This window comes from Wyeomyia smithii, chromosome 3 (assembly GCF_029784165.1).
Source record: "Wyeomyia smithii strain HCP4-BCI-WySm-NY-G18 chromosome 3, ASM2978416v1, whole genome shotgun sequence".
NCBI lineage: Eukaryota > Metazoa > Arthropoda > Insecta > Diptera > Culicidae > Wyeomyia > Wyeomyia smithii.
In genome coordinates, this window is record NC_073696.1 from 32,758,689 (window position 1) to 32,782,022 (window position 23,334).

The 23,334-nt window shown below is 38.4% G+C and overlaps 3 protein-coding genes across 6 annotated transcripts in view; 1 reads left to right on the forward strand and 2 right to left on the reverse strand.

The window, feature by feature from the left end:
- Positions 1–1,835, reverse strand: part of LOC129732314 (uncharacterized) — a 214,329-nt gene extending 212,494 nt beyond the window's left edge. For both annotated transcript variants that reach the window (XM_055693117.1, XM_055693111.1), the window contains exon 1: positions 803–1,835. The gene's annotated coding sequence lies outside the window, so the exon portion shown is untranslated. The remainder of the gene's footprint in view (positions 1–802) is intronic.
- LOC129732317 (uncharacterized) overlaps positions 1–23,334 on the forward strand; it is a 79,264-nt gene that overhangs the window by 35,515 nt on the left and 20,415 nt on the right. Inside the window, exon 1 of one of the 3 annotated variants that reach the window (XM_055693121.1) lies at positions 17,266–17,785. The exons of the other annotated variants lie outside the window; for them this stretch is intronic. Within the exon in view, the coding sequence (XP_055549096.1) occupies positions 17,716–17,785 (70 nt within the window). The 5' untranslated portion in view covers positions 17,266–17,715. Of the gene's footprint in view, positions 1–17,265; positions 17,786–23,334 lie in introns of those variants that run through there. 3 annotated transcript variants of the gene reach the window in all.
- LOC129732315 (zinc finger protein 431-like) lies at positions 4,613–6,886 on the reverse strand. Its single transcript, XM_055693118.1, has 4 exons — positions 6,740–6,886; positions 6,551–6,677; positions 5,756–6,484; positions 4,613–5,694 (listed from the first exon to the last, which is right to left on the reverse strand). The coding sequence occupies exons 1-4, from the start codon at positions 6,763–6,765 to the stop codon at positions 4,699–4,701; spliced, it is 1,878 nt and encodes a 625-aa protein (XP_055549093.1). The 5' UTR covers positions 6,766–6,886; the 3' UTR covers positions 4,613–4,698.

The window sequence follows — 23,334 nt, forward strand, 5'->3', positions numbered from 1 at the left end:
TGTCCAATTCACGGTCAAGCGCGCGTTCAGTTTCGCATGACCCCAATAAAAAAAGGTCTATTTCTTACAAAATTTTCGGCAATTATGTTTGCTGCTACCACTCCCTGAATTGAATTCTTCATCTAACATCAAAGTTTGGGAAATTAAATTCAAAACACAACATACTGCACAGCTAGCAACAGTGCTTAGATCAGTAATCGAAAGACCATAGAACCGAACTTTTTTCCCTTTATTGCATCCATTCTTCCTCTTATTTAACCCATCGGAAACTGGTTTAGCTGGACGTAAAGCGCCAGGTGTATAATGTGGGAAAATATTCCCGCGATGGCATTTTTCGATTCTTAATACAATACCTTCTCTGCGCTGTTTGGTTTACGTTCTCGTTTCCATAGCTCAGGCACCGTGCGCCGTTTTAAGACGGAAAACGAAACTAACAAACAGGCAAAAAACAGGTGGATCTAATGTTTCGCAAAGAAGCTACAAGATTTGCTCAACATTTATTATGCAAAGGCGGTTTTGCGTAAATTAACTCTAAAACAGTATCAGAAAGGTAAGAAAAACGAAATGAAACGATAAATGGCGCAACTTTAGCCGGGATTTTCAAACGAGTAAAATGATTCTGCCTAATTTAAAACGTAGTCTGAGAAACATTGATAAACGTTTGTTCTAAATTAAAAATAGAAATGAAACCTTTCGGTAGCTGAAAAGGCTCCTTTCAATAAAACACCTGAACATTTTCTCGATGCGGTCCGTGACTTGGGCTTAATTGTGTGAAGAGAAGTGAAGCAAAAGGGTAATCTACCTGTGGTTCGTGATGCGCCACAATCCAGCAGTGGACAGAGAAGCCTCTTACATCCGCGTAAGGCTGTATGCGTAATTTCCAAGAACGAGAGTGCTCTTCTTTTGCGCTGCAAGTCTACCATCCGAACCTGTAGTGAATCTCTCCCCGTTTGCTTCAGCTTAATGCCAGTTGAGCCTCACGCGTCCATTTGCAATCGTACTCTGGCTCTGGCTCTAATAAGATTCCCGACAGGTAGAAACTGCTCGGCTAACGTAGAACATTGAACTTCACGTGACAATTTCTATTTGCTTTCGTTTACACCCACACACGTACACACTTTCACGTATTGATAACGTTGTCACTAGCGCCTATCTTTATCAAGTTCAAGCCAGCAGGGTCGTCACTTTCGATTTCCTTCCACAACCTCGTTACCCATAGCTCACATCTCAAAATACACCTGCAGCTTAAGAGTTCGATACTTATCAATTCTCCGAACCTATCCGAATCTAAGGATCTGTTTCCACTTTAGCCACTTTACTAATCATTCCATTATCATTTCTTTCGCACCTACGAATGCTTTCTCTGGTCGACCCCTGTACTCGGACTTTTCAGCCACCACCGAGCACACAACACTCCTCCGTCGTCAGCGAAAAAAGGCTCGATCGGACGGAGATGATTGATTTTCTTCTCTGCGACTGCGACTGCTGTTCACTATAGTGCCACCATCACGACGACCGGAAGAAACAATGCACAACCATTTCGTCTAACCACATTCTATGTACAAAGAAAATTAATAACATGAGCACACAGGTAACTTTCTTGGCAGGGTACAAAATTCGGAAAGATTATGCCCACAAAAACACACACAATTAGCTGTTAATTCTCTTTTGTTCTATAAAAATCAAAATTAACCACAGCAAAAAATGCTATCCAGACACACCAACTAGCACAAGGCGTTTTTTCTTTAATTTATTTGTTGGCTAGATGAAATTTAACCAGGTAGAAATTACACCACGTAATTATATTCTAATCACACAACGCAACCGACGACTGACAAAAGGCAACTGACTGCAGAAACCAGCGAAAACAGAACCGTCGTCGTTCGTCGGTGTTCGATCAAAGTTTGACGAAACAGTTTCGTCGATTTTTCCAGTTTTTGAAGTTTGTGCAAGGGTGGTGTAACCGCGACTGAATTAGAGATAGCACAGTATAGAGAGCTCCAATGGATTTAATTTGTACCCGAAATAACGTGCCACACACCAATTTTGCAAAAATCTACTAACGTTTTATTTAATTTTTAACAGCTGAAATGATAATTACGAGTACAGATAAATAGAGAGCCGACCTGAACCAAATCTCAAATTTGAGAGGATTGTTTGAAATTCTTTGAATAATAATAATAACATTGTAGACACAAACACGCAGAAAGAAATATTCTATTTAAAGCAGTTCTGGCATCCAGTTTATCTAATTTCGCAAGACTTTTCGTACGTATTGGAAAATGCAGTACAATTTAAGAACTTTGGATATATTACACGATTTTTAAGCTCACATATAATTGAGCTGACTTAAAGCGACCTATTCAAACAAAACTGCAGGGGCACAAAATTGCAGGCTGCTCAAAAACTGATTACAATACTACTTACACTGGATGACTTTCCAGCTGATAAATCTTAAAAATTGAAGAACGACGATGAGAACGATATGATGTTTTTCTTTAGTGTATTTGGTTAATGCCAAATAACCTGTACGATTTACTCGCTTCTCTAACGCAGACATCAAGAAGGTAGACCATATATTAGTACGTATCGATCAACATTAAAATCAAAGCACCTTCTCAGTGCAATCGTTAGCACTTGACATCTTTTTACTGACTCGTACTGGCTTAATTATCTATGGCAAAGAAGATAAAAACCCCTCGCAGGGCAGCTTATCAAAGCAACGGCAGACTTTAGCTTTTTATTGTTGGTAAGTCTTCTACCAACTCTTTTGCAAGGTCAAGAAAAGAGAATAATCCGAGAGTGTCAAATCTCGTGAACGCGGTGCATGAGGAAGCTTACCTTATCAATCAGACGAGAACCGTGAAGGCTCGTGCTGTATCAAGAAGTTGTCGCCATGTTGCTCTGTTTTGGGTTGTATTTAGCCAGTTCTCCAGGCGTCTCATCACCCGCAAGTCTCCTTCGATCTGGTCGAGCCATGAAGTCGATAAAGATGTGATGTGTGGGCACATTGTACTCGTGACATTTCTGTAAGATCTGTTGGATTGGGATCTGGTCCGTGGTGCCACGGGTGCCCATGAAGCTCGCTTGGTACTGGCCCCCAAGCCTCCTGGTTAAAGATGATAGAAGACGGAAGAGGATCTGTGAGAGTATTTTGAAGGCGCCATTGATAAGCGATCGCGTCTCGTCTGGCAGCTTTTCCTCCTCCCAAATCCATCTTTGCCTGCGGCCTTGTTATTCTTCAGCATCCCGATCTCACAAAGAACTTCATGAACATCGGGGGCTGGTATTCGGTCATCTGCATCTGGTGCTGGTAGGTCAGTTCCTGCTTCTGTCTACTGTATCGCGATTCAGGTGTCCGTGAGAAAAATTCCGTACGCTACGTTGTACATAACGGCTTGCGGCACATAGCCTCTGCGAGACTGGTTTAACTTATCTTAAAACTTCCGCGTTTCAATGGCACGGTAAGCTGCTTCAGCTCTCCATGTTCACGATCCTCTTGCGTGAGGAAGCAGTTCGAACTTAAATTGATTGATTTTGGATGATAGTACTAACGCATCGGCTCGATCAGGTTCGCATAAACTCGCCGTTTTGAAGCTAATCATCGATAATTATCATATGCGCATCCCAGTAAATCGATGTCACGATGACCTTGCCAAAAATCATCCTGTCAACGGGGGCTGTATTCCTCGTCAAGTAATGGACCCAAGTTTTACCCATCATTACGAATCGATGCATTTAGTCATGATGAATGCAAATGTCAGAAGATTGTGTATAAAGCACCAGTATAAAATTTTAACAGTCAGAGCTGCAATTCTAGCACAAAATCAGTAAACAAAAATGTTTAATCTTCCACCATTTATTTGGTTGCCCTGAGAAGGACAGTTTTTTGTTTCTTCCAAAATCACATCCGTAAATCGGAAAAAGCTTCTAAGATGTGACCGTCCGTCACATGGTGTAACGCAAATGAATGCAACTTTTTAATCCCAGTGAAAATAGTACTCGATCGGATATGAAATCAGTGGTAATAGATGTCCCGCATTAGCATTTTATGCTAAAAGTCCCTGTTCAGCGATAGAAAGCGGTTTAAATAAAAATCGCGTGTTGGTTAAAAAAATTTCCTAAATTGTTTTTTCGTTTTCTCTGATATTCGCTGATCGGAAAATTATTTCCCTGACATTTCCCGATTTTCTAGGGCTTCGCCATCCTAGAAACGGAATGACTGCCGCTGCTAAGATGTTATCACCCGTCGCACCATCTGGTAGTAATAGAACAGACAAACAGACGTACCACGAAATCTATTTTCGTGGATCAAAATAACGGTAAAATCGAATGAGTTTCAGCTATGCGAAATATTCCCGCCGTAGCTGAGGTGGCGCTGATGTACTTTTTCCCTGTGAACGCAGTTGACAGCCGTTGCGCGCCGTACTGCCAAAAACAGCAGAAAGCCTGAAAGTTTATCTTTCACGGGATATGTCCAGTAGGTGTCGCACATGTTAAAAACAATTTTCTTAGAGTTTTGTATGGAGTGGTACGTCTATTTGTCTGTGGTAAAAGGTCATCGCATCATAATCATTCTTTTTGAGAATAAAAAATTTTTGAAGCCATGAGCTCTCTTTGTTGCTTAAGTCTTGAATCCGGTTCTACTTTCTAAAAGGCTTTGTTGCAAACACTAAATTAAGTAACTTCTCTCAGGTTTCAAACATTTTTAATTTCAAACTTAATCACCACATCGTCAGAATCCGGCAGCACTTCCGGTGGTAGTTCAATTAATTGAGGAGTATTTCTCGGTGCTACAGGGTTCGTCGAAAGTTTTCGTGCCTTTTTCGACGCTCCACCCGACGCATGCTTGTGGTGCATAATTTGGTGGTTCCTAAGATCGGATCGCCGGTCGAACAGTGAAGCACAATATTCACAAGCGAACGGTTTTTCACCAGTATGAGTTCGTATGTGATTGGCAAGATTATCCTTTTTGCTGTAGGAACGTGGACACCGTTCACATTTGTACTGCTTTTCGGTTGGCATGTGCAATCGAAGATGAACTTGCAGTGTTTCAGCTGTAATGTATTCCTTCGAACACACCTCGCAACGATGAAACTTTCGAGGATCAGCTTCTAATTGAGGGGAATCTGTGACCGGGTCGATTTGTTGCGTGGCAGTTTCCGAGTGCACCCGCTGTATATGTTTTTCTAGAACTTTTGGTTTTTTGAAAGCCCGCGAACAAACCGGACACTGTAATGATCCTTGAAGTTCAGCATCTGCATGAATCTTATGGTGACGCGTCAACTGCTTTTGTGTTGGAAACGTTTCTTGGCAAATATCGCATTTGAGTGAAATTTGTAATCGTACGCAATTATTAGCATGAGTCTTGAGGGCGTTGGCTGTTCTGTATGCTTTGGGACATAGGGCGCACTTAAATTGCTTTTCTGTTGAATGAGTTGCTATATGTCGCTCTAAATGGTGACTATCGTAGAAGCTTTTAGAGCAGACGTCGCACGTAAAGTTTCGTTCGCCTCTGTGTCGCATTTCATGTGTTTTCATATTCGACAGATTCATGAAGGCTTTGTTGCAGAATTTACATTTGTAAGGCTTTTCACCACTATGAACGCGAAGGTGTTTCGTTAAATTGCACGCCTGATTAAAACGCTTAGAGCAAAATTCGCACACAAAGGGTTGATCGTTCACATGGGACCGCTGGAAAGCCGATAGTTGTTATCCAACCTCGTTCGGAATTAGAAATAAAACTACAACTTACCTGATGTGACAGTAAATGCGACTTGCAAATGAAACTCTTTTCACATTTATCGCATGGAAACGGTTTTTCTCCAGTATGTTTTCTAACGTGATAAATTAAATTGTTGCTTTGAGTGAAAGATCGATCACAGTGTGGACATTTGAATTTTTTCTGGTCGCTATGTAACCGCATGTGATCTCTCATGTAGGTAACGCGCTTTCCACAAATTTTACATTCAGTCGGTCTTTTCGGTGGAACTAACTCCGAATCTGGAGTAGTAGAGATTTCTTTTTCTACACTTTCCGATAGCTCTACTATCAAATTTTCTACGTCTGAGGCACTGTGGTCATCTAGTTTATCATCGTACTCATCTCCTGAAGAATAATCTTTTCCGTTCAATTGTCGCCCCGTGTCGTCATGTTTCGCCTCCGGTTGAGGAGAATGATTCAAAAAATTTGAATTTTCTCTTGCTTTTTTCAAAACTTCTTCAACACCAACTTCCCGTACGTTCCCAAGTTCGCAGGAATCCTCGTCTTTAATTTCAAACGGAAGATCGACATATTCAGAAATGTCAGGTCTCACGTCTATCTCCAAACAATTAAAAGGATCATCATCGGGCGCTTCCGAACAGGTTCGAACCTTTTCAACCACATATTCCTTCTGTTGTGGTTTGAATGTATCGTCAAACTGATCGATACGGCAGCGGCAAAACTCACAGACAGGTGAAATCATACCGTAGGCAGGTTTTAACTGGCACGGAGTAAACATCATCAGTTTAGCAGTAGATTGATAAAATACAATAACTGAAATGCTTACCTCGACACCCGTACATCTGGCGATCTTGTCAAGTAGTCGTTCATTGTTGGATTCACAGAAAATAGACTCCATGGCCCCTTCAGTACACTCGCAGATTTTACATCTGATATCTTGTTTCTCGAAAGGGCTGTGGAACAGAAAAAAAAACGTAGAACATTGTTTGACTTACAAAAAACAGGTAATACCTACCAAGCATCGTAGTTTATCAAACTCATGATGATAAATTTTATTCGGTAATGCCGTGAAAGTCTATCGGATAATAGAATAATGCAAAATCTAAACAGACAAGTTATGAATGGAATAAATTACAACTGTAATGATAAATGTTTTGATTTGCTAAATTTTGACATTTCTATGATAGGGGTGTTAAAAATTTACGTAACGAAAATTTAATCTTTTAAACATGGCAGATGTAGAGTCTGGCGAAAGGAAAGTTTAAAAATGAGTGAAATTTGTCGGTGACACAGGAGCAAATTAAACAAGTTTATTCGTGCGGTCTAATGTTTCTGCTTACAGTGGAAATTTATTTCTGATTTAATTTTCTTGTGATGTGTTCAAAGGTGAATATTTATGTGTTTTAATTCATCCAACTTATCGTGCTGGGTAATATAACCGGTTTAACCTCAATTTACCATGAATTCTGCAAAAAAAAAATAAAAAAATCCTGAGTCAGCAACCGAAAATACCGAAATTCGATTATTTAAACCAAGTTTCACGAAAGAGCTGTTATTTAATTTTTTGAAACTTAGCGTCTTGGTAATTACTTTTCTAGCAAAATCGTTACTGAGAACTCCGCAGTACCGAGATTCGGCAGTAATTTCTGAATGTGATCATCATCATCATTTCCTTAATGTTGCTGTAATTCAGTTACAAAATTTACTGAATTCCATTCAGCAATTTTATTTTTAAGGCCTTAACACAATGAATATGTTGCGGCAATTTGACAGTTAGCCCATACATTTTCATTAAAAAGAACGTCAACGCAACGCAAACGTAGCCATTGTGTTTGGGCCTTTACTGTAACCTATGTATTGGATTGATAAATTTACTGAAAACCAGTAATCGATTCGAGCACGAACATACAACAAAACTGTTTGCTGAACACAAAACAGTAAATCACAATGTATCGTGCCGTGTCAAACATACTACTGATTAAATAAAAAGGGAAAATGAATGTTTGCTGGAAATCAGCGAGCAAATCGAAGTGTAAAAAATTTTCACGTCAAGCTGTCATTCGTAGAATCCGCCAAACCGCTGCGAAGCTCATACGGAATCATAGCTAAGTTACAGATAGCCGGTACGGGACCAAAGCTAAATTACTATTTAGCTAGCTTAAACGGTACAGTAAATATGATAAATATATGTACATCTATAGTTCAACAGTAATTCGGTTATGTTGCTGTGCTGTGGGTGGGTAAAATTACAGACGGTGTTATAAAGTCACTTATACAAATAAACCAAGCGCTAACGTCAAACATCAAAGCCAACAGTGTGGCTGGTGTTATGCCTACACTTAAAAATCACCTGACGCAGCTCGTTAACATTGCTTTTTCGGAATTCAAGAACGAACTTCGGAACGAACTTCGGAACGAATTAACGGAATCGCTGACCAGCATAAATAACGAACTTTCTCAGTTAGGACAGCTGTTTGTAGAAACAGCAACCAGCTGTTCAATACAAACCAGTCCGTTAGAGATAAACATTGTAGATGAACTTAAAACTCTGTCATCCTGCATCGAAGAACTAAGATCTAAGTCAGCGAGTGTTGCCGCTCCCCCAATAGCTTCACCTGTTTCACTTCCAAATTTGGCAACAGAACTTAATTTGGATAACGCCAATAATTCAGGTTGGCGGTTTCTAGGGTCCAAAAAAGTTTGGAAAGCGGATTGGACAGATTATGATGAACGTAAAAGGCGTCGTTTGGTACAGTTGAAGAATGCAGATGCAGCCAGAAGAAGGAGGAATCGACGACAGCAGGCTTACAACAACAATACTAACAACAACAACCGCAATGGTAACAATTACAACAACCGCAACAATAACAACCACCTGAACAACAATGACAATTACAATCGCAACAATAACATCTACAACCACCGCAGCAACAACAACCACCAGAACCGCAACAATAATAACTTCAATCGCAATAATAACATCTACAACAACCGCAACATTAACAACTCCAACAACAACAATAACAGCATCAATAATAACAACAATCAAATCCCGAATCGTTACCTCAATCTTAACAGGAATCTTAACAACAGCTACTACAACCAACTACCACCAGACCGTGTGCTTCTTGCTGCAGCGAAGGATAAATTTTCTCGACCCCCACCTAATCTCCAGCATATCTCTTTTCAACGAGGCGAAATACTTAATCCGTACCCAGCGAATAATGAGTCACAATCATCTTTCATGCCTACCGTTTCAACGAGCCCGCTCAACTTAACGACTCCCGCGACCTCTTCAGCTGTATCGTGTCCTTACCATTTGGCTGGCAGCCACAACTATAACAATAACAATAATTTTAGATCAGCAAGTTTCCCGTGTGATGGATGTTATTGTAAGCATTCGTGTTCTCAAAATCAGTGACGCTCAGAGAAAGAAAAAACAACGCCAGTAGTTAATGAAGTATTGATTTATGCTCAGAATTTCAACAGGATGCGCAGTGCACTCAAAATTAATCACATTAATAACAGAATAAGTGGATGTTCATACTCAATCATCTTAGCAACGGAAACGAACTGGAACGAAGATATTAAAAGTGAAGAAGTTTTCAACAGTTCCTTTAATGTGTTCAGGAGCGATCGTGATTTATCACTATCTGATAAGAAATCAGGTGGAGGAGTGCTTGTAGCTGTTGGGGTTCAGCATGATTCTGAGCAAATCATAACCCAGAAACATGCCGAATTTGAAGATGTCTGGGTTAAAGTTCTGTTGAAGGGTGAAATCCATATTTTCGTATCTGTTTACTTTCCACCCCACTTTGCCAAAAAGCAATCATATGAAAAATTTTTAAGGACGGTAGAATTAGTGAATGATGAGTCCAATACTAACTCAAAAATTCATATATATGGAGATTTCAATCAAAATGATGCTGATTTTATTGTAAACGATGATAATGAATCGCTTTTACTTCCTGTAGTAGGAGAAAACGAAACTCTGCAATTTATTTTTGACGGTTTTAGTCAACTTGGATTAAATCAGGTAAACTCAATCCGGAATGAGCAAAACTGTTTTTTAGACTTTTTATTCACCAATTGCACGGAAGATTTTAGTGTTGACAAAGCAGAATATCCCCTATGGAAAAATGAAAAATTTCATACTGCAATTGAGTACTCGCTAATGATTGATACCGAGAGATCACGACCCTCTGATCATCATCCTGAATATAAATATGACTTCACTAAAGCAAACTTTGAACTAATCAATCGTAAATTAACTGACATCGACTGGCAATCACTTCTAAAAAATGAAATAGATATGAACAAAGCGGTTGATAATTTTTTATCATCACTGTGTAGTGTTTTAGACTCAACTGTACCAAAATCAAAAAAGAAAACGGTTAGCTCAAAAGATCCCATTTGGTTCACCAGAGAAATCAAAAATTTAAAGAATAGGAAACAAAAAGCTCATAAAACTCACAAAAAACTTAAAGACCAAAGAATTTTGGACAAATATTTGAACATTTGTGATGAACTGAATACTAAAATATCTATTGCGTATGAGAACCACAACACAAGGGTGGAAAATAACATTAAATCAGACCCAAAACAGTTTTTTAAATTTGCAAACGATAAAATGAAGTCTAATAACTTCCCATCTCGCATGCAATATGAAGACTTTGCCAGTACTGACTCAAAGCAAATCTGCAACAAGTTTGCGAGTTTTTTTCAAACCGTTTATAAAAATAGCGACGAAGTCAGGGACTTTGAATATTTCTCGCACTTGCATGGACAAATAAATAACGTATCTATTAAGCAAATAACTGTTCAAGAAATCCTCGCAACACTAAAAGAACTGGACGCTTCAAAAGGTCCAGGTCCAGATGGAATTCCACCCTCACTCATGAAAAATCTTGCTCCTGCCTTCGTAAAACCCTTGTTTTGGCTTTTCAACTTATCCCTTACGTCCGGACAGTTTCCATCAGTCTGGAAAAAATCTTTTCTTATACCGATTTTCAAGTCAGGTACGAGATCTGACATCAAAAATTATCGTGGCATTGCAATAATATCATGTATTCCTAAACTTTTTGAAGCTATCGTAAACCAAAAAATATTTAATCAGGTAAAGAATCGCATAACGTGTAACCAACATGGTTTTTACAAAGGGAGGTCTACGGCTACCAACTTACTTGAATTTGTTGATTTCTCTCTTGCGTCTATGGACAGAGGCAACTTCGTGGAAACTCTATACACGGATTTTAGTAAAGCTTTTGACAGAGTAGATATTTCCATGCTTATGTTCAAATTAAAAAAACTGGGATTTGAGTCAGGCCTACTTAAATGGATTGAATCTTATTTGACGAACAGGACACAAACGGTTAGGTTTAAGGGACACCTTTCTGTACCAGTAAAAGTGACATCTGGAGTTCCACAAGGCTCCCATTTAGGCCCTTTGCTCTTCATTTTATTTGTTAATGACGTTACCCTTGTGTTGAATCGTCTCAAAGTATTGATATATGCCGATGACATGAAACTGTACATGGAAATAAAACACAAATCAGACATCCAACAATTCCAACAAGAGGTTGACATTTTCTACATTTGGTGTAAAAAAAGTCTTCTTGATCTCAACGTTAAAAAATGTAATATTATATCCTACACAAGGAAAAGAAATCCTGAACATGCCAGTTGCACTCTTGCACATCAAGTTGTAGAAAGGTGTTATCAAATTAGAGATTTAGGAGTAATTATGGATTCTAAGTTAACATTCATTGATCACTACAATACGATCATCAATAGAGCCAACAGTATGCTAAGTTTTATAAAAAGGTTCAGTTATCATTTCGTAGACCCGTACACTATAAAAACTCTCTTTGTTACATATGTTAGATCTATCTTAGAATACTGTAGTGTTGTTTGGTCGCCTTATCAAGACGTCCATTCCAATAGAATCGAATCCGTACAAAAACAGTTTTTGTTATATGCACTAAGAAAACTAGGTTGGAATTCATTTCCTCTCCCTTGTTATGAATCGCGTTGCATGCTTATTAATATAGAAACGCTTGAAAAAAGAAGAGAAATTGCTTCGGTAACTCTTGTCAACGATTTAGTTTCACAACGCATAAGTTCGGAAAATCTGCTTGGAAAACTCAACTTTTATGCTCCTACACGCTCATTAAGAACGCGAAAAATTTTCGTATTAAATTCTTATAGAACAGAATATGCCATGGCCGGGCCAGTTAATAGTATGATGAGTCTTTACAATAAATATTGTGAAGTTATTGATTTAACGATGTCACGAAATGCTCTTAGAAAAATATTGAACACTAGAATTACATAACTATATTTGTGATGTTAGCAATAGTTTCTAAGATGTAGTCTACTATGATTGACGAAATAAATAAATAAATAAACAGATACGCAAAGAGTGAGGTCGAAAACTTCAAGTGAACCGTCAAATCGAGGCTCCAAGTGTGCAAAGTAAACAAACTCAGGAGCGTTACTTTTCGTACAGAATGTGTATTGTAATCAGTAAAATTGTTGTAAATCACGTGCAATAATGGTTTGAACGGAAAATGTGTTCGTTATGCTATTATAAGTGATGCATTGAAAATTAAAAAAATGTATAAACAAGCTTTGAAACTCAGTTATATATCCTTTCAAAGTTTCAGAATTTCATTACACTTTCTAGTGCGTACAAAAAGTCATGCGAAATTAAATGTGGTTGCCAGAATTATTTGGAAGAGAATATTAATAAAGGGTTGCCATATAAGGCAATCCACGGGTGACGTTTTTTTTTTTTGCTTGTACGTTTGTTATGTTGCTGTTTTTCAAGCTGCAAAATCAAAACACGACCAAAACCGAAATCTTTTAATGTCGGCAATAATATCAAAAGTGATTTTATATTGTTGTATTTAGACCTGTGCGCCGACCATATCGCCGGCGGCGGCGGCGTAGCAAACATTTTACCTCGGCGGCGATCGGCGCGCCGGCGTGACGCCGTTAGCTTTTATCAGCGGCAGCGGCGGCGGCGTGTATCGGCGTGACACTTATTACCACTTATAAAATATTGCGCATAATGTGTGCTTTTGTACTCTCATGTTTTTAATTGAACGTTCATAAATTAAAATGTATGCGTCAGAGTTGTAAGAATGTCAAAAATAGAAATAAAATTGGTAAGATGTCAAGTAAACAAACAATTGAATAACCAGGAAATAATAAACCAAGCAGAAAAAGTACAAACAAGTGTAAATCCCAAAGAAAAACCATCAACGAGCCCACAACAAAAAATTACATGGAATACTGTTCCCAAAGACGTTCAATTTAGGAAGAAAGATAGATAGTTTTTTGATATGTTGATTTCGATTAACCGTAGACCTTCTTTGTGAAAATTCGATAAATCTTACGTTAGAGAGTCGTTTTTAACTTTCATATATTTTGTTAGGTTACTAATGGAATAACTGAAAAAATGGGAAACTCTTTTCTATCGAATAGAGTTCTTCGGTAAACACCACAGTTTCTTCATTTTCTATTGCGACTTTGGGGATAAAACTGACCAGAGGTGAAGCATTAAGTCCTCCTCGGGTAATTGTGATTGTGACGAGGTGTTGGTAGGAGCAACGAGGTTTCGTTAAGACTCCTCCCTCTTGACAAAATAAGTCTTTCTTATAATATAACTGTTCTGAGTAATATTAATCCTCTCCAGGGAATTGTAATTGGCGGTATGGGCACGAGGAACGAGGTTTCGATAAGGTTCCTTCATCTTGACATAATGGCCAGAGGGGAACGTTAGGTGTAGTCTCACTCCTGGGAATTGTAATTTGGCAATATTGGTAGAATAGTAAGAGGGTTATAGTAGAGCAGTAAGCCTGAAACGAAAGGGTAAACTCTTTTACACAAGCATGGATATAAATGAAAAGCGTACATTTACTGCCAATAATATGAAGTGCGGAATCTGTTTCAGCGCAATATGATCAACTACCTATTTAATTTGCGCAAAATTTTCAGTGAATTCCCGCATTTTGATCTCCAAAAAAAACTTTGTATTCTAAAGAAAATTACCAAATAATTAATCAAAAAACACTAGTCATTTTTCATAAATTTTTTGAACATTTTAAGACTGCTCATACGTTTGCATAAAAATAAAAAATACATTTGCATAAAAATAAAAAATAAATGTTATGATAACTGAAACAATTTTCTCCAAGCAAACTGACGAAGCAAATCACTGATAATGACATTGATATTTTTGATTTCATTCGATAAAAAAGTCTGAATATTTATTGTCAAATATTGTATCAAATTTCCACAAATTAAAATAATTTACGCTTAGGTACATTCGTAAATACACGCTCAGGAGAGGGAAGGTACTTAACGAAGTGTTACACTGCAAAATTGCATTACGTAGGGGTGGTACAGACAGAAATCAGCTGATCGCAACTGTCTCGTGGATTGCCTTGTTTACTGCTTTTCTCTTTGCGTATCTCTTTATAACACAGTCTCTAGGTAAAATGTGGTACAATCGTATACGAATATAAAAAATACCGTTCAACACAAAGAAATCTTTGGAAAAATATTGATTGAAAAAAGTCAACCAAAAGTTTGGCCATTCAGGTGCAATTTGAGTGCTAAAAAATCCCCTGCAAAACAAAGGTAAGCTGCTTTAAACAGGTTCGGAGTTATTGAAATAGGTTCCCTTAATTGGGAACTTTTATTGATTACTGTTAAAGTTTGCTAAATCAGTTTTACAATCTGAAAACAAGTGCTGGCAAAGAGAAAGCTAGTAAACAAATTGATATACTAATGTTTTATTACTTTACCTTACATATTTCGAGTATTTCGTCTTAATAAACAGGAAGCCTAATAAGTTGCTTAGAATAGGTTCTCTACCTTATTGAATATATATATAGAAAGTCTCAAAGGATGACAGCAAGTTTTAGTTTGGAACCTAACTTTTCCGTCTTACACTTTAGGGAAATGGAGTCTTCAGAAAAGTGGTTGATAATATTTTACCAAAAAACTTTTTCAAAGGCACTTTTCTTCTTACTTCTCTTGTTTTAGAGATATACTGTTTCATAAAAGACTAGTCCAAAAACTTCGATTTTTTTGAATATTAAAAAAAAACTGTAGCTTTTAGATGGCTTAGCATATATTTGTGTAATAATAAAAATACCGATGGTAGCGCTGCAAAATCTTAATTTTCAGTTTTGCTCTTTCGAAAAATAGTGTTTTAAAAAAGTTGCAAATAATGTTTTATAATAGACTAGTCCTTAGAATTAAATTTTTTAATATCTAGAAAACTCTCTTTTTTTGCTTCTACACCGACCGAGTTATTGGAAAAAATACGAAAATATGTTCTTTGATAGTAATTCATCCATTCATATGAGCGGGGGCCTAGTGTGATTGGAAACGTCTCCGCCAACCACGCTCGACGCCTGGGTTCGAATCCCACCGCCGACATAGGTGTCGATGATTGTGAGGTGGCGTGATCCACTCACAACCAACCCAACTGGTCTAGATTCAATCCTAGCCGACATCGGGAGATTTTCTGAGGCGAAAAATCTCTGGGATCACGCCTTCCATCGCATGAGGAAGTAAAGCCGTTGGCGCCGGTCCGTTAATAAACGGGTCGTGAGTTAGGGTCCTGGGTGTGGAGTCGCCTCCCTGGGCGTTGGTGATTGGCCACAACAGTGGCGGAACTAGACCGACGAAAATAAGCGAGAATAAAAAAAAAAATCCATTCATATGATAGTAATTCATCCTATGCACCTTTGGTTTGCCAGTTTTTTCTTAACTGTGATCTGGGGACATACAAAAATGATATTTATTTTACACTTTTCGGCAATAACTCGGTCTTTGTAGGAGCTATCTTTTTGTGTCTTCTACATAGTTGTATGTTAGGACAATATACAAATATATGCTGAACATTTTTGTTTTCTATATTCTACAGGTTTTTGGATATTTTGAATTAAATAATTTTAAAAACCAGTCTAATATAAAACGTTATATCTTTAAAACAAAAGGAGTTAGAAAAAATGTGTCTTCAGCAAAGTTTTTTGTGGCGACATTATCTATAACTTTGCTGAATACATTATTTTTCTAAAGTGCAAGACTGGAAAGTTATAGTTTGCCAACCAAAACTGATTTTTTCATTCATTCTCTGAAGCTTCTTATCATAGATTGAAAGTAAGTTAAAAAAGTTCACGATTTTGGGCTCTTGTACCACAATCAACATTATTTGAAGAACCACTCGGGCAGTCATTAAATGATTATCAATTTTAACTAAATTTCCGCACTGGAAAACTCTGGCAAAGCTTTGTACAAAATTACTTATGTGAAATGGTTTTTGAAACAATTAAGTATGAAACAAATCAGGTATTTTTCGACCTGTTTGTAAAACATAACACAAAAAAAGTCGCGAAAAGCTCTGTGGTGTGAAATTAAAAGATTCATATTCACGGTTGTGATCAACTTGTTGTATTCCAGTTGGATAATAGAATGAATTTTTTATTTGCATTAAACTACTTCGAAATGGAATCGAATCTTCGTTTTTATGTTCAAGGAGCACGTTACTTTGAACAGCATTGTGTTAAAAAAGACTAACTCTTAACTTCATCGCATCGCAAACATAACATGTCATGGCCCTCGGCATTAGTGGTGGAATAATTCGAACAAACAATGCTGGGAAAACTGCATTTCTTTCTCTCATCGAAACCCAACAACTCATTTTATCTGATGATAATCGTTGGTTACCGTGCAGTGTAATCCCATTCACTTTTTTGCACACGCTGTTATTCAACCCAAATTAAACCCCAATTTAATGTCCGACTGAGCAAGAGTTTGTCTACTTCGACGGTTTGCGACTCGACAGGTTCGGATGCATCACCATCTGTACCCTATCAAAACTATCGCGCTAGAGGTCCGTAAAGATGCTGGGGCATTGTCGTAGGTCATGGAAGATCACGGCACAGACCGATGATGCGATGATGATGGTTTAGAGAACTGTAAAGTGAGTATTCGTCGCTGTGTATTGGATGAATCAGGGTACAAGAACACAGCTGCTCATGCAATCCAATTCATTCATATGGGGCCAACGCAAAAGTGTTTCAGTGCTGAGCGCGTTCAAAAGATTTCAAGAGAGATCAACTTACCAACACTACCACGTGTTGGTCGAACAATTCAAGCGCGCGCGTGGTTTCGCACTTATAAACCCACCGCCAATATGAAAAGAGAGAGTTTCTGTGTGAATCAACAATCAGTGCACAGGGTCACTGGGTGTGCTAAGGTAAAATGCTCTTTGACCCATAACATAACATAATAATTAATCCAATAGACAGCTCTCATTGTCATTAGAAATGGATTTTAGGAAAATCAGTTGAAAGTGGAAAATTGTTTTACCTCAGCCTACCTTGTGCTCTGGGATGGTTGCAGTTTCTGCAGCAGCCACGTTTAGGTGATGTAGTTGAGCCGTATGTGTGTCTCCCCGGTGGCAACGGTGGCTGCTGGTACCCCACCCAAGCCAGGGAGGAGGCTCCAGCGTTGGCAGCACTTTTCGATCAGTCACAGTTTCGGGTTCGTCGCGTGAACATTCAAATCAACAGCGGTTGCGTCGGTGCTAAACTCTACGCGAGTGCTGCCTCGTACGGGTGTGCGATCTGTTCAAGGCTGAATCTTAGGCAACATTGAAAGCATGAGAAATTATTAAAATTTCAACAATTGCTCGACAATCACAACCTCCTTTGTATACAAAAAAGTAGGAGATGATTACCTATCGCGATTGTGTGTGAGAGTTTCCGACCATCAACATCAAGTGGCAAAGATTTTCATCATTGCTCCCCAGTGTAGCGGGGAAATGTGAGTGATTCAAGTTAAATCAGATCTGGTACACAAACAGCAATTTTTTGCGTCCACTGGAATTGAGATCGTGAACCCCTGGAGCCATATAGTGGGGCAAAATTTAAAGAAATCAAGTGAAGTCAAAGAAGTAATGAAGCTAAGATGAGGATCCTGTTACGTCTAATAAGATTACTGCTGGTGCTGCTGCCGGTGGCGTTTGATGCTGTGTCATGTGAGTGTCAACCTTCGCATAATGCTAAGTAAACATACCAATTGTGTCCCACGATATACCAGACTGTTATGGACAGAGTGTATGAATTCGGAGCAAAAATGCTGTCGAACAGCTTGTCACCTCGGTTGCACAATCTGCCGTGAACGATGGGGTTAATTATCGCGACATTTGAATATTACGTCGTTTACGCGGTTCGGCACGATTTTATCGAGAGTGAGAGTGAGTCCGTTGTATGCATTTCGTACAGACAGCATCCCCGTGCGCCGCCACCCTGAACTACGAGTTTTGGTTCGTCGTTTATGCTAAATACTGTCCAACACGCGTACACACGCAACCAGGCGCGTATCTGTTTATCTATACACACCTCCGCGTCCGACAGGTCGTCTCAAGCGTTCGCAGGAAATAAAAGCCAGTCCTACCTGCAGTATCTCTCTAGTTTCCGAAATTCGCAAAAAATTCCATGGTATTGGTTATATGCGGTCACCCAAAAACGCTATCCGACACCCGGGCCGCCAATGGCCGGCACGTATGGATTGGATTATGCCACTACCGTGTACATTCCATCAACCGAGCTGAGAAAGTCATCGCTTATGAATTTATTGTTGTTTTGTCTTGCGTTTTCTCTTGTGTTCCGTGGCTGTTCGTGCGATTGTTGCCTGCTCATCCACAACGGCAATCGTCTTACACCCAGCCCGCGATACGGTAGAGCACGGAAGGCCAACGAGTGCAGGATTACTAGCTGGCGAAAAAAAAGAGATTATAATACTAATCAGAAAGACGATAGGGGTTTACCCCACCGGCGTTTTTTGTGTTTGTTTTTGAGCTGAAAAATGACTGAAATGTGGTATAAATATCTATTCAACCGACGGTTTATTTAGGTCTATTGTTACAAGTTTCCATTGATTCATGTCTGGAGAGTACAAATAATTTTCGGGGTGCAGCTCTTTTTCACTCTTTTCAATGATCAGAAGAACCAGACTGATCGAAGAAAAGAATAAGAACGTCCACGACAATTTCCCTGCAAAACATTCAAAAGGCTAACTTCTCACGCGGAATGACATTTGAGTTGATTAATTCGCGAAAAAGTGACTGATCTTTCGAGAGTTTATGCAATTGCTGATACTAACCTATGCGTTCATTGCTAGGGGTTGTAGGCCTCCTAGACTTAGGAGCTAGTAACAACTTCTTATACTGATGAAATAATGCACAACAAACCAAAGAAGTTCGTGAATTTCTACAAAGGGCAATTTGTGGTTGAAGCGGAGTGAACCTGATGGAGCCTTATGTGTTTGTAAATTAAGAAACTGTGGAATGCAAAAACAAAAGTAAGGTTAGATTTTTTTTTGAAACCCTCGGGGAATAAATAAAGACATATTTGCTATGTTTTTGCAAAATTAGTTTATTCGACCTTCTTTCCTTGGCTGAATGTCCGCATCGTGGACCTAATTTTACCATCAAATCCTGTGCAACACTTGCACCAAGTTTATTTCACACTTTCACCCACTCTTTCTTCCCGGCTGTTTTTCAGAGCTTGCCCTTAAAACGTCCATTTCCCGACGATGTTCAGCTCCCAGGGATTCGAGGAATAGAAATTTGATTTCTCTGGAAATCGATCCCGGGAAAAACAAAAGTTGCAAATAATGGTAAAAAACGACGATTTCTTTAGTTTTGACTTTTTGTCACATAGAATAAAAAGACAGAAAAAGATTTAAAGTCACAAAAAAGTATTGAAACACTAAAAAGACATTATTAATCTTTGAATAAAAAAAACACAAAACTGGTTGACAGGTTTTCTTAAAATACGACTTAAAAACGTCTTTTTGTACTCTTTTCGGACAGAGATTAGCGTTTCTTGCTGTAGAAGTAAGCCGTGTCATGCTCTTCCTGGAGAGTATGTTTATCCTTGTGTTGTTGCCCTTATCCACACAAACCTTCATCTACTGGCCGACTATAAGCATTTGAAAAATATTGAATATTGAGAATAGGTTATGTTTCCATTTAATTCTACTACAAAAAAATCGAATACTTTTTAATCGAATACCGTCCGCAGATACGTATTTCGGTTGCTACATACAACCATCATCAGTGCTCATGTGTACAGTCCACATAAGCACTGATGATGGTTGTATGTAGCAACCGAAATACGTAGGGTAACGGGGGTATTTTCGCCAGCTTTGGAAGTGTTCGCACAGTTCATTAAAAACAGACACAATTTTTCAACATAAATACCTACTCTATTATACCATTTTTAAAAGCTAAGTGTCTATTTTAATATACACCGTTCAACAATGCAATATATTGAAAAATATCCTAGAAATATCAAAATTTCTACGAAGTACTAAAAACATATTTTGGTCCACCAAATTTTTACTTCGGCCCACCTTTATATCTACAGACGTGTATGGAAATAGTTCGGACTAATTATATTTAAGATCATCATCGGTATTTTTAGAACGAAAATAGTGGGTTTGAGAAGAACATCCTTCTGCTGTGAATTTTTGTAAATTTTAGGCATCTAAAAATTAAATGATTTGGCTTATAGCGGTTTGACAGGCATTCTTATCTAAATTTCTATTGTTAAATGTGATAAATTAAGAAGTAATTACCTGTAAATTGTCACAAGCTGCTTCTTTGTTCACGTGCAACGGCCGAACGGTAATCAAAGAGATGTCAAAACTTGGTATGGCCAAAATATATTTGCTTCAGAAAGAGGCAAACATATTTCGGCCATGCGTTTAACCACTTGTTCAACTTTTTCCAACATGTTAGAGTATACAAACTGTTTCTATGACATTTTATTGATGTTACTACAACAACGAATTGTTTCAAAAGCATACATATTTGTTACAAAAGCTTCTGGACGTTGACTTGTTTATTACCACTTCCTCTTGACTTAGGGTTGACTTAGCCATGACTTCGAATATGTATGAACTAATTCCAAAATAACACTACCTAGAGTTTTTCGCCGAAAATTATAGTGTAGTATGATTCTTAAGCAGGTATTATACGAAGCAAATATTTGCTAGTTTTTAATACAGATTTTATTTTGTGCAAATAAAAATCGTACCAAAAATAGCAAATATTTGCGTCGTCTAATACCTGCTTTAGGTGTGTTATTCAATGTTGCATGCATACCCCCGTTACCCTATCTGCGGACGGTATTCGATTAAAGGGTATTCGATTTTTTGTAGTAGAATTAAATGGAAACATAACCTATTCTCAATACTCAATTCCATTCTACTAAGACGCTCAAAAAGAAAGTTATTTGAAAAATACAATAAGTTTCTTTCAAATATTGTATTTACTGTGCCTTAAAGCCATTTGCTAAACGTCAATAACTTGTTCTGTGAAAACTTCATCAATGACACGAACTAGTCTGGAACATTCCATTTCTCAAGTAAAGGGTTTACGGTAAAAAATGGGTAAATTTCAATCTGCCGTATTGTTTTATCGTGTATCAAAAAACCTTAACACCCCCCATTTGCCTTATGTTTAATTTTAATATTTGCTCTTTAGTTGTGAAAATGGCGTTGAAACAAAAGAAGCAATGTATTAAAATTTTGCTCGTGCATCACGAAAATCCGAATCACTCGCAGGCCAAGTTGTCAAAATTGTTGAATGTGGGCAAATCAACCGTCACCTTTTTTTTAAAGGGATTTTAACCGCGGTGGTCATTCGTCTTTACAACCGTCGCCAATGTAATAAAAGTGTTTGGAGAATGTTTGTCAACTGACAAAAAGACAGAATATGGGGGGAAATCGAAATCCGAAGGCCGCAAAAAATAATGAAAAGAGTGGTCAGCAGTTTCAAGCGGAATCCCAACCTATCCGTCCGAGATATCGCTAGCAAGCTGGAAGTGACAACTGCGAATTGTACTGAAAAACATACCTGACAGTCGACCTGCTAAAAGGTTGTGACTCAAAATCGTGTTGCCTGACAACGATTGTGAAAACTGTACGTGAAGATGTTGACGAAGTTTGATTACGTGGTACAGGATGATGAAACTCGGCGATCAACTGAGCATTGCGTTACCGTTCTCACCGCTCTGGGGTGCGGCAAAAACTGTATAAAAACGAACTTTCTGCAGGATACGCACCCATGGTGAATTATGAATCTTCCTATAACATTCAATTCAAAAACGGTTAAGATGTGGCTTCAATGTGAACCTAACCTGTGTTTTGATATTTGGCCAACTTCTCTTCTAGTGAAGGAGAAGCTAACGAAAACTACTCCCTCTTAAACTGAGAGAGCAAACAAATGTTTACCCCTAACACGCGATGATTAAGAGTGAAAAGGAACTCTGCGTATTTCACACTCTACGCCTAAATGTGGATAATTACTTACTCTGTGTGAGAGAAAGTCTAGTTATCCAAGGTGTTTGCCAGGTAGAGAAGGAAATTTGAGCAAAAATCAAAAAAACGGAAGAAGCCCGAAGGTAGCAGAGATTTTGAAACAGATTAACCTGTCGAAGTTTGCAAAAAAATATAGCGTGTGGCAGGCCATCTGTTCCAGTGGTCTGAGAGCAAAATTTTTAACGCGAAAGGTTCCTTCAAACAAGAATTTTTTTGTGCGGGAGGGCATGAAAAAACGTCTGTTGCCTTTTTTCAAGCAATACAGTTGTTCCGTTCTGTTTTGGCCGGATTTGGCATCTTACCATTACGGAAAAAAGGCCATGGAGTTGTATGCCGCGAACCAGGTGGTGCCAAAGGACATGAACCCTTTCAATAGGCAAGAAAGGCAGTTGTCAACGAGATGCAGTTCAAGGTTAAGTAGTGTTCTGCGGCGAATAAAGTGACCAAGCAGGCTGTACAGAACTTGATGAAAGGAGTCAGGAGAAAGTTTCGGCAATTTGAAATCGTTAAAGGAACTTTTCCTTTATTCTGTAAGAATTGAACTTGACAAAAAAACATGATTTGATTTTTTAATAAAAAATGACCGACCAACTTTTGACCGTAACACTCTTTAATCCAGCTTTCCACGAGCAGTAATGGCGGATGGGTTTGACATTTGATGTAGGTTGTCAAACTATAGTTCATTGGATATTTCCATTGGACTAGCACTAGTTGGATGGATTTGACATATAATAATACTAGTTCAATGGAAAATTCCATTGAACTAGAAGTATGACAACCTCCATTATTTGTCAAATCCATCCAAATATTTTCAGTTCAATGGAAATAATCAATGAACCATAGTTTGACAACCTACATCAAATGTCAAATCCATCCGCCATTACCGCTCGTGGAAAGCTGGATACGCAAGTCACATTTCTTCACATCGCAGTAGCTCGGACCTTTGTCTTCTGGTTTTGCGTGATGCAGTAGAGTGACATCGTAGTGTAATCTGTTACACATTCAACAGAGAAAACCAATGGTCAGGTTTGTTTATATAAGATCATGAACGAAAAGAAGATGTGAATGAAAGTTATTAAGAAGACCTTTCTGAACTCAATTCATGGATCTCGACAGAATGCACGGAACCACTGGCATACACGCTCACTCTGGAAAACCCAAAACTGAGTCAAAACCGAATCAGTTTCGCTAAAACCG

What these genes read in the sequence shown, in the direction of transcription:
- LOC129732315 (XM_055693118.1), bottom strand. Translation starts at nt 6,765, where the DNA reads ATGAGTTTGATAAACTACGATGCTTG. An exon ending in TTGATAAACTACGATGCTTG is followed by an intron (nt 6,678 to 6,739) that starts GTAGGTATTACC and finishes TCTGTTCCACAG; the next exon opens with CCCTTTCGAGAAACAAGATA. An exon ending in CGCATTTACTGTCACATCAG is followed by an intron (nt 5,695 to 5,755) that starts GTAAGTTGTAGT and finishes TCGGCTTTCCAG; the next exon opens with CGGTCCCATGTGAACGATCA.